The following is a 12,003-nucleotide window of genomic DNA, read 5'->3' as shown; positions in this document are numbered from 1 at the left end:
GGCCCACAATTGTTGTATCATAGTTCATATACGTTAGGGTGGCCCTTATTATTTTGTTTTAATTGCAGTTTGCCCACCCCCCTATTTTTTTCCTTTATTCCAAGAAACAATTAGACCTCATTTGTTCAAATCAGAGGTTGGGAACCCATGCCTCATCGCGGTAGAAGTGGGAAGCCAGTGAGTGCCAAAGCGCTTGAAGGTAAAGCATTGTCACTTCAATGGCGAAGCAGATCGTAAGCTTGCGCTAAAGCGGGAGGGGTGAAAACTATTATAACTCACTAAAACTACTATAACATACTAAAGATTCACTGCACTTGTGCAACTGTCTTTTTTTTTTTTTCTCTTGTGTCCATTATTTTATTTTACCCTTCCCACGTGGTTGCTTTTTCCCGTCTCATTTCATCTTCAATTTTACTGGTTTTTTTTTTTTAATTTATCAAAAGGCCCTTCTCAAGACTAAATTACTATTATCTTTTACTTAGAATAAAACTCCAAAAAAATATTTTCTCCTTTATTTCACGTGGATTCCAATGCATATTGAGGCAGTTTATTCTTCAAGAGCCTTAGTGGGTGCAGGCCAAAGCATATTAACTCTTTAATACTCTGTGGTGCAGGCAGTGACTTGTTCATTCATGTGGCACTCCACCTTCCGCCCTCAGTCAACTCTAGTTGCTGTCCGAGCCAACTACGAGTGTAATTATGGCTTCTAATTTGAGAAGTGGTGATCGAGATATTTATATAATTGGAAGTGAGTGTCATCAAATTACTGGAAGCAAACTTCCATCTAACAGACAGGTACTATCGGTGCTATTTTATAATTTACTGGAAGTTAAACTGCCCCTAAGTGAAAGTGCCTATTTAGTAGTGCGCGAATGCGATGTTCTGTTATTGGCATAATCTTCAAAAAATGCCTGCCGTACGTCAAACACACAGAAAGAACATGAATGTAAATTTATATCAAACTTGAATAATTTATTTGACATTGCTCACACTAATACTTTAGGAATTATAAAAATTGAAGGAGACAGAAAATTTTTACTGAGTCAGAGTCGGGGCAAAGGGGATGTCTTAGTGGAGTCATTATGAAGCTAACAGAGCATGAAGAAAAGTCATTATTTGAGAGTTGGAACATGAAAACAGACTACCTAAGACTCATTGTAGTTCTGAGATCACTGGCAATTTCATGGATTCATCAGAAGAATCGTCAGGCATTGAGGTTATTTCTGATTAACCTGGGCCTTCATCAAACATTGCCCAGACGACTTTTGAGGAAAACATGGATGCACAGATAGGTTTAGGGATGAAAAATGTACGTGGGAGGAAATGTTTTTTAACTCTAAAATTAATGACTGTACTCGATTGGTGCCACATTAGTCAGGGAAATACTGTTTTTATTCTCAAAGCCGCAGCTGAATTTTTAGGGTACAACATAGATGAACTGGCAATCAATCAAAATGCGATCTAAAGATATCTGGAATATTTTAGTAAGGCGAAGGCTACTAAGATTAAAGAATTTTTTAAAGAAAATGAACCCAGTTTTGTATCGGTTCATTGGGATGGTAAACTGCTACCTGTTTTAAATGTGAGATATTTAAAAAGTGAAAGCCTACCTATCATTGTTACATATAAAGATCAAGAAAAATTACTCTGGGTGCCAAAATTAGAAAATTCTTCAGGGAAAGAGCAAGCTATGGCTATATGGAATGTTCTAAAAGATTGGGGATTGGAAGATAAGGCTCAAATTCTCTGTTCTGGCACAACCAGTTCCAATACTGGTTGTATGAATGGTGCGATTACAATGCTAGAGCAGTATGCAGATCGAGAGTTGACATTTTCAATGTCGGCAGCACATGTAGGATTTAGTACTACAAAGTGTTTTCGAACATGAGTTACCTCAAGTGACTAGTAGTCCAGATGTTTTCTTCAAAAAAATCAGAAAAATGAAATAATTTGGAAAAAGAAAATTATGTGGACGGGTATAAATATATACTTAAATGAAATATGTAGTGAGAGCGAAATACTGAGTAATATGAATTATCTTTTTAATGCACTGAAAAATGGAAAACTGAAGCACGATTATCAGGAGCTCGTTGAATTATGTATAGTTTTTATTGGAAGGAACTCTGACTCGACTATCAAAATCAGGCCACGGACAGCACCAGAGGCTTTAAATCATGCTCAATGGATGACAAAGGCTATTTACTCCTTCAAAATGTTTTTATTTAGACAGCAATTGGCTTTAAAAGTGTCTGAAGAACATATGTATGTTGTAATGGTATGTTAAAGCATGGTTGAAGAGTTTAATAGCACACAGTCGGTGCTCCGTTTGTTAAAGGAATTGGATGTCGACATTAGCTTTCTCAGTACAGATCTTTGGGATAGGGACGATTCTTATTTAAAGTCACAAACATTCCGGAATCTCAGTGTTAATGGCAGCTGAAAGAGGGGTGAATTTGATGCAAAGTTTTAATGGGTTCTTAACTGTGGATGAAGAGCAGAAGCAATTTCTTCTCCAGTGTGTCGAAGACCACAGAAAGCAATACCCGGACTGCAAGAAGGCTACTCTTAAACAAAAATTTATTTAAATATATTATTAAAAAGTGAATTTGTTGTTTTTCATATGCCTTTTTAAAGATGCTATTTAATAATTTTATAGGAAAATCGTACAATTTCTTAATACCAGTAATAAAAATTTTTAAATGCTTAATTTTTAGCAAATTTTTCCTCCTACATCTTCATTCAGTCAAGCTTGATGAGGTACGGGTTAATCTTTATATATTGAAGAAATATTTAGTATATTTTCATATTATGGTAAAAGGAAAAAAAATTAAGCCCTAATGTACATATAATGACCATAACTGCACACTTCGAGCAAGAGAATATTGTACTGTGACAGGCTGCCGGGATCTCCATGCAGATCAACATCAGAGCCGCTGTGGTGGTCAAGTGGTCATAGTGACTGACTCGCATCGCGAGGACCCTGGTTCGAGCCCCACCGTCACCACAGTGGTGGTCGGCTTAAGTTGGTTTTTTGTAGTTCCCAACTTGAAGGCACAAATGCGAGCCGATCTCCCCGTTAAAAAGTCTCGCCACAGAGAGCGACAGTACAAATATTTAGTCATTACACTTCACTCACTTCAGTTCTGAGCATGGGCAGAGATACAAGTGTCAAAGGTGGAGTCGACTGATCTAATGTGTATATGTATATATGAGCTGACATCATCATCGTGGCCCCCCCAGACTTCCAAGTCAATCTTTGCCTATGCTTCTGAGATATACATGGCAGCACTGAAAAATCATACACAACACTAGATACACACTCAGACTGCTAGGTACACATACTTACACTTCCGGCACAACTTACTAGGTAGTAAATTGCCCATTGCGATAGACCTGAGTTGTGCTCGGCTTGAAAAAAAAATCAACATCAGAGGGACCCTTTTTACAAGACAGGATCAAAAGTGTGGAAGTAATTGTATCTTTCTCCCCCCCCCCTCCCCAATTATACAAAAAATAATATGTTCACAAATTACTTAATGTTTTGATTCTCACAAACGTTTTTATAACACACACTCATTGCCATAAAAATTTGTGCACCAAGAAATAATTGTGGGATCGAAACGAAAGTTGGCCTGAAGGTACATGTCAGGCAGATATGCAAATGATTAGAAATGCAGCGTGATTGCGCATTGCGTAATGCCACTAGAGGGCGTTGAACTTCGTTCTCCTTGGAGTATAAAACAGGTAAGCAGAGCTTGCTGGAGTGTATTTAATCGTTTGCAAAGGAAATGCTGAGGTAGATATGCCGTTACGCCGCCGTCGAAGACCATATGAGCAGTTGTCAGAGTTTGATAGGGGAAGAATCATCAGGATGATGGAAGCTGGGTGGTCAGCTCGGCGAGTAGCTCATTGCCTAGGCCTCATCAACTAGGCCGTTCTGATTTTACTGTGAGGAGGTGTTGGGACCAGTGGACAGAAGAGACGTCATTTACACGGCGACCAGGTTCAGGACGCCCTCAACAGACCAGTCGTCGAGAAGACCGTCATATCATCCGAAATGCACGCGTAGAGCCAACTGCCTCATTGGCCGCTATCCAGACACAGGCAGCAGCTTCACTACGGGCCCCTGTGTTTTCCCGAACCATCGCAAGGCGCCTGGCTGAAGGACATCTGGTATCACGGCGCCCATTACGTGTGCTGCCAATGACACCCACCCACCAACGCCTCCGTTTGGAGTGGTGTCGAGCACGACTGGATTGGACTGCAATGGAATGGAACCAGGTCGTCTTCAGCGACGAATCGAGATTCAACTTGAGCAGTAATGACAATCGTGTTCGTGTGTGGAGGCCCCGTGGTGAACGCTTCAATCCTGCCTTCGCTTTACAGCGACACACTGCTCCCACAGCTGGTGTCATCGTATGGGGTGCCATTGCTTACGATACCCGGTCACCCCTAATATTGATCCATGGCACAATGACAGCCCAGCGGTACATCCATAACATCCTTCAGCCACATGTGTTGCCACTCATGGCAGGGCTCCCAGGAGCTATTTTTCAACAAGACAATGCTAGGCCACACACAGCAAGGATGTCACAAGACATCCTCCTGTGCTACAGCCTCCGCCACATTACCACCCTTCCCTGGCCTGCTCTATCCCCAGATTTGTCACCAATCGAGAATATCTGGGATCATTTGGGACGGCAAGTTGGACACCCTACGAGGTTGGTCAAACTAGAGGCGCATTTACAGCAACTGTGTAAAGAGATGTCTCAGGACATCATACGGAACTTGTATGCCTCAATGCCCGCTCGTATCGCATCGTGCATTTGTGCTAGAGGGGGTCCAACAGAGTACTAAAACTTCTGTTCATCTGTACTTTTTTCTGCAATAAATGATCCTTTTTCTTGGATTTTCTAATCACTTACTTATATCAACGTAGTACTTACATGTGTAAAATTTCGTTTCATTTTGACGACTTCTTCTGGGTGTGTAAATTTTTATGGCAATGAGTATATTTTGTAATAAAATTTGAATATATTAAAATGCAGTACTCTCTCTTGGTAACTTGACACCCCAAATGTATCAACAAACATGTCGATTTAAGCAGATGTCGAGTTAACTGGGTTTCACTCTAAATTTTTGTCCGATCGCTTTTGTGTACGTAATTATGCACATTCAAACAATTCCATTAAATAAAATGCTAATTCTCATTAGTTTTGATTCGAGATTGTTTCGTAATAGAATTAAAATGTATAAAAAAAAATTCACCTCATGAAAAATAATCAAGTATATTTTTTTGGATGAGCAGTGCAGTTATGCAAAATAGATGGAAAATTTTCAAGTGAAAAAAGTTTTATCTAGCTTCTTTAACCATTGTTCAAAAATCTCTGATGTTATCCATGTTTTTTTCTTGCAATCATAAGTAGTTCACAGGAAGAGTTTCAACATTTTTAAAAGCACTGCGATTTTTTTTGATTTTCTGATAACTAATGGTTTTAATTTTTCTGACCTGTCTGAGTTCGCTGACAAAAGAACTGTCAAATGATCTTTGTGTTTTTTACATCCTTCACATTTTTCTCCTTTGAAGGCAAGAGTTTGTTTAGGCAAAAACCGAAAAAATAAACCTGTCTCATTACAATTAAACACATTTGCATCTTTATACTCTTCTATCAAATGGTTTGAGAATATCATTCCTAAAATTTTCAACAGTTTCTTGAGATGCAGATATGCTCTCTCGACAAACTTTCCTAAAAACAATCAGATGGCGTTCTTTGAATCGAGTCAACCATCCACTGCTTGCAGTAAAAATCACCTTGATTGAGACATTTTGTAAAATTTTTTACTCTCTTGAATTAGTGGTCCTAATAATGGGATTGAGTGAGATCAAACGGATTTGAATCACAAAAGAGTTACTTCTACATCACTGAAGTCTGGTTTCTTATGCGTTTTCTGCTTGGTTTATAAGAAGATTCAAATGCTGACAAAATGTTTTCCTTCTTTGGCGAGTTCACTGTGTTTTACTCGATTATAGTTTTTCAAAATTTTGATTTTTGAAGTTAAAGTATGAAGTTCGCATGGAACCATTGCATTCACAACCGTCGATACTCACAATGAAAGCAAAATGATATATTCATCGTCTAACCACAGGCTTTAGCACTTTTTCTTTTACTTCTTTTCCAAGAAATCATTCCAAGAACAAAACTTTCTAAAACTGAGTTCTGCCACAAACATTCTCCTTCACAGACAATATCAAAACTCCAAATAGATGAGATTTTTATCCCTATTGGATGTCGAAAATATCCACACATTTTTTTTACCATGAAAAGACCTTTCTTAGTTTTTTCAAACATTCATTTTTCACAAGCATGGTCTCCTGCCCCCAACGCATAAAAGAGACCCATCATAGAGAACAAAAAAACAAAAGGTTGTCGAAATACCTACGAACAATGTCGAAAAATTCTTAACTGGTAACACGGGCAATTTTAAAAACCAGTCGTGGTAAAGGGACAAAAATTGAAGTCGACTTAAGCCAAACATGTGTCGACTTAGTTTCCCCTACATTAAAATTAGTATTCTGCCAACCAAGGCAATAATAGATGTCGAGTTATCGAGATTCCACTGTGTTTATAATTTAAGCAGTCATCTCATTTTGTATTTGAGACAAGAAAAAAGAGCAACAATGAGTTGAGTGAAGAAAATTTTTTTCTCTCTCCACCCTTCATATTGTACCAAATTGCTAATTACCTTTCATACAAACTGTTAATTTCCAGATCTCAATTTGTGTGGGGGGGGGGGTTCTTCAGCATAAATACAATATTATATTTTACTTTGATGAAAAATTTGTTTTACTCCGGGATTACACTATGAAAGTTTGATTAAATCCCTTTTATAAAACTTGAAAAATCCAACCAATAAGATTATTGATTACATTCTAGAAAATGCAACCAATGATCTTATTGGTTGGATTTTTCAAGTTTTATAAAAGGGATTGTATCAATCTTTTATAGTGTAATACCGGCCTTAGATGTACATACACCTAATATTAGCTTTTCAGTTTTATTACTATCCAACAATTATAAATCTTAAATGTCTCTCAATTTAGCTATTTTTTCACTTGCAAAGAGAACGATACTTTCAAGAACCAAGGGCGCGGTTTTATGCTGCAGAAATTACAAGTGCATTAGGTTATCTGCATTCTGAAGGCATAATATATCGGTGAGTACATTTTTTAAATATTTAAATACATAATGTTTTCTCAAGAAATCTGTGATTTGTCCAAGGAAATTTGAGTTCAGGGACAGAAGTCCAAAAGTTTTTGATGTGGCTTAAAGTGTCCACCCATATTTTGTTATAACCAGGGCCGTCTTAAGAGCATCATGGGCCCCCGGGTCAAGTGATCTTTCTGAGGCCCTACCAGGCAAATTCCCGGAAATTTCAATTAGATCTCATTTTTGTGAGGCCCCTTTTCTCTTGAGGCCCCTTTTCTCTTGAGGCCCCCGGGCCGTGCCCGGGTGAGCCCATGCCTTAAGACGGCACTGGTTATAACATCTTTATGTATCTATGGTTGCTTTACATCCCAAATTTATGGAATTTTTTTACATAAATTTTGATTATTGCAGAATAAAATGAGATATTCTATAGCCTGTCAAAATTTGTTTTAAAAATATTTTTACTAAGGTTAGACTTGGTAAAAATGTTTGACAAGTGAAATTTAAAGCATATTAAAAACAAATTTAAATCTAATGATTGTAGGGACGGGGAGAAAAAAGAAAGTGTCCCCCTTTGTGTATTTGAAACCAATGCTAAACAGGGACCCTATGCAGGGTTGGAAAAGTTTTGGACAGTACTTAAACCATGTTATTTACCCTGGTTTTTACCATGCTCTCCTAAACTGTCAAAAACCTCTTATTTATAACTATAAGTGAAACTTTACAATTTGGTGAAGAAGTAACTTCTATAATCAAATAATAAACTTTATACTATCTAAATTATATTGTACTATTAATTACATTAAATATAATAAAATTTTGAAATTCAAAACTATATGTATAGGGTTGTATCACTGATATATCAAATTATCAAGCTATGGGATTGCACTTGAAAACTATAAACTGTCTTGAGAGGTGTTAAATATTAGATTTATTGAAACGTGAAAGAAACAAGAATGGGATAAAAATTTGTCATGTGAAAATTAGAAAAATGCAATAGATATGACTGCAGAATGAAATTAAACTTAGTGTTTGATTATTACATAATAATCAAGCTCAGCTGGGTTTCTTAACATTTGATAACACTTATCTAATTTAGCTGCCATATCTACGCCAAGATGATTTCCAAGTTTACAAAAGTTTGAAAGTATTCTTTCAATTGATGCATAACTTGTGGGACACGAAAACAAAAATGTGTTGAAGACAGTCTTTTGATAAGCCTTTTTCTTCCAGTGTTTTTGACTGCTGCCTACCATGTGATATGATTGTATATATAGCTTGAATTTATTCAGTGAAATATTAGCTTCTAGTCTCATAAGACAACAATTAAAATTTAGTAAAAATTTTGGATCTGGAAGTCTTATCATATAGGCAGCTTTTATCAGCTTTTGTGAAATTGTGTTCTGTTAGTTATGTGTAGGAACTACATATGGCTTCATTTTGTTTAGATATTTTCCTTCATTTAAAATTAATTTTTTAAATTCAAAAATTGAGAATGTAAAATAGAAAGTTCCTTTTTAAAAATAAACGTTTGAAAAGTCAAAATAGAGCAATTTGCATTAAATAAACACAACACCATTGATGTGCTTGCTTCCAAAAGTTAAGCACACAACAGCTTATATATAACATTACGGCACCACTTTTATCTTGCCCCTGTAGATTGTGTTCCCCTAACTGTGCAAACGCATGGTACTCGCGCATACAGTTCCTTCATGTGGAGCTGTCAGCACTCAGTACCAGCAGATAGTGTCTTACCAAGTGATATTGCAACCTTGGAAGTAACAGTTGTGGAGGTCGCTCATCAATTTTGCTTAGCTACTATAGCAATATACTGATTACGAAAATAATTCCCAAGCAAGTCAAACAGCTGACCGGAGATGGGTCCAGTCAACCAGGGTGGCCACCCCCATCTGATGATCTGTATATTGCTATAGTACCCAAGTGGAGTCCACGAGTGACTTTCACCTCTTATATTCACTGTTGCAGCAACACTTGGTAAGACAATATTTGCTAATACTGTGTGCTGAAAGCTCCACATGAAAGGACTATGCGTCCGAGCACCATGAATTTTTTTGTTCCATTAACCATCCCATCCAGAAGGACATGGTTAAAGTGGTGTCGTTATGTTATATAAGCCGTCACGTGCTTAACTTTTGGAAGCGTGTATTTATTTACATCATTACAATGCAATCTAATAAAAAAGATATTTAACTTGAGTGTATTTCTCACAATAATGCAATGATTATAATTGGAACTATGTATATTCAGTACCTTCGGTTTGATCTAGAGTCCCTAGAATATAGGTATAAAGAAGTCTTAGGCCAGCATCACACTATAAACATTTTAAAAAAGTTCTTAAAACTTAAAAAATTCAACCAATCAGCGTATTTGGCTAATTTGTTGTTTTTCAAGCTTTGTAATACTTTCATAGTGTAATCCCACCTTAGCTTGATCCACCGTATAAGTAAAAGAAATGCTAGCAAATGTATATTGCAACTCGAAAATGTATAGAAGAAAAGGTGCCCACTGACTGGTTCACCAAGTATAATGTACCTCTGAGTAATATCGGCCATGCTAAAATTCAGTGGTTGCTTTTGAAGCCGGTTCAAAAAATCCAAACAAGCAGTCGATGGCTAAAATATCTTTTAAAAAAGTTTTAAATCGTAGTCTCTCTTTGGAAAATATGAAAGAAAAATTCCAAAAACTTAACTTCCAAAGATATTTAAAAACCCCAAGAGATATTATCAAAGACTACAAAGGTTTCAACGGCTGGCGAATGCGGAGATGAATCCATGACAGTAAATTCAACTGCCCTTGCAGGGAATCGAACCCATGTCCTCTCATTCACAGAGTGACTGCCCTAAACTACAAAGTCAACAAATCTTCTTTCCTTAAAACTTGTGTGTGCTGAACAGGGCAGTACATGGACAACTGTCAAAACCTTTGTAGTAATAGCAGAGAGTGGCATCATCTTCGGATAAGTTGCCATCTGTTGGCAGTGTCAGAAATTATGAGCTTTGCCCTGAGATAGATCTGGCTGTCCCTGTACAGTCCCATTCAGCACACACAAGCTCTAAGGAAAGAGGATTCATTGGCTTTGTGATCTAGGACGCTCACACATCCAGTGCAAAAATGAGAGGACGTGGGTTTGATTCCTTGCAAGGGCAGTTGAATTTCCTTTCCTGGATTTATCTTCACATCAGCCAGCTGTAGAAACTTTCGTATTAGCAGAGAAAGACATCTTTTGATATTATCAAAGACTTTGCAAGTAAGAAAAGAAAAGCATTGTCTGGGAAGACCTTCAATGTCCTTCCTTAGAAATATTCACACCATAATTCTGTCTTAGGGCCTTAGATTAGTTACTTCTGAAACGTAAAATTTCATTAGTTTTTTTTTCATTTATAAATATAAATTCAATATTGAGTAAAATATACTTCTAGGGACTGGGAAGAGGAGCACCAAAACCATTCAAGTGCTTAGGGCCTCCAAACTTCTTAATCTGGCCCCGACACCATATAATGAATGAACACATATACATACATTTAAAGATAAACTTTTATACTGTTTCAGCCAAATTCTAAATCTGTTATCTGCAACTATAAATTTAATTCATTTGAGCCCATGGTTTTCTTTTCTAATCATTGACTGACATTTCACAAATTCTCACAAATTCATAATAAGCACTCGGCATACCAGTTTATAGAATTCTCATCCTCTAGTAGCACCAGTATAACCTAATTAGCACCCAAGTGGTGTGGTGGTAAGCTGCTCGTCTGCCACTGTGAAGGTTGCTGTCACAGTCTCAGGTTCGAACCAGAGGGAGGATATAGATAAGATATTTTCTCTAATGGACTTGAGGCGACCACCAATAGACAGTGCCTTCATTTCCAACCCATCTCATATAAATGGCAGTAAATTACGATATATATATATATATTACACACACACACACACACACACACACTGCTGTAAGAAATTAAGAGAATTTGCGGACTTGGTCAATTATCTCTAGAACTACTGTACCGATTTTAATGCAATTTGATATGTACATACATTGATACAATACAAAACAAATACCATTCAATAGTTGTAATACACACGCATGATCGCGTGTAACACTAGTTGGAGTCGGAAGGTATGAAACAGCGATTGCAGAATAAACAAAAAAATGGGTTAATAGGGGGTATGGTCCCCTCTTACAGATATACAGGTCTCGCAGCGTAATTTCATACTTGAAATAAGGCAGTTTATCATTTCCTGTGGCAATTGGTCCCACTCGTTCAGCAACGCTGTTTTCATTCCCTGGAAAGTTCCCGGAGGGGGGTTGCAAGTTGCAATTGCCCTCCCCAGAGCGTCCCAGAAATGCTCTATAGGGTTAAGGTCTGGAGATCTGGCTGGCCAATCCATCCGGCGAATATCCTCACTCTCTAGAAAATCGTCGAGAGAAGAGCTCTTTGTGGCCTTGCGTTATCGTCCATTAAAATGAACTCAGGGCCAACTGCGACCCTGAAAAGGCGAACATAGGGCTCCAAGACCTCATCCCTATACCTCACACTAGTCACAGTGCCTCTTTCAAAGACATGGAGAGGTGTGCCGCCATCCAACATGATGCCTGCCTATGTTAACTTGATGAGTTAATTAAAGATAGTTAATCTTAACGAGATGAGTTAATTGATGGTAGTTAGGGAAAATCGAAATAGTTTATGGATATTATATAATAGTAGTAGTGATCCATGGGAAAACGAGCAGAAAAGAAAGAAAAGTAAGAAGTTACAGTGAAGGTAAAAGAAACCTA

General features: G+C 37.4%; 1 protein-coding gene across 13 annotated transcripts in view; it reads left to right on the top strand.

Moving 5' to 3' along the window:
• Window positions 1-12,003, top strand: part of LOC149085566 (serine/threonine-protein kinase Sgk2-like) — a 125,321-nt gene that overhangs the window by 77,559 nt on the left and 35,759 nt on the right. For all 13 annotated transcript variants that reach the window (XM_089233676.1, XM_089233675.1, XM_089233670.1 and 10 more), the window contains exon 9: window positions 7,103-7,215. In XM_089233676.1, the coding sequence (XP_089089802.1) occupies window positions 7,103-7,215 (113 nt within the window). The remainder of the gene's footprint in view (window positions 1-7,102; window positions 7,216-12,003) is intronic.

Source organism: Pholcus phalangioides, unplaced genomic scaffold (assembly GCF_987345545.1).
Source record: "Pholcus phalangioides strain wild (caught in Gottingen) unplaced genomic scaffold, Ppha-v1.0 ptg000007l_1, whole genome shotgun sequence".
Taxonomy (NCBI): Eukaryota; Metazoa; Arthropoda; class Arachnida; order Araneae; family Pholcidae; genus Pholcus; species Pholcus phalangioides.
This window is presented reverse-complemented; position numbering and strand designations above follow the sequence as displayed.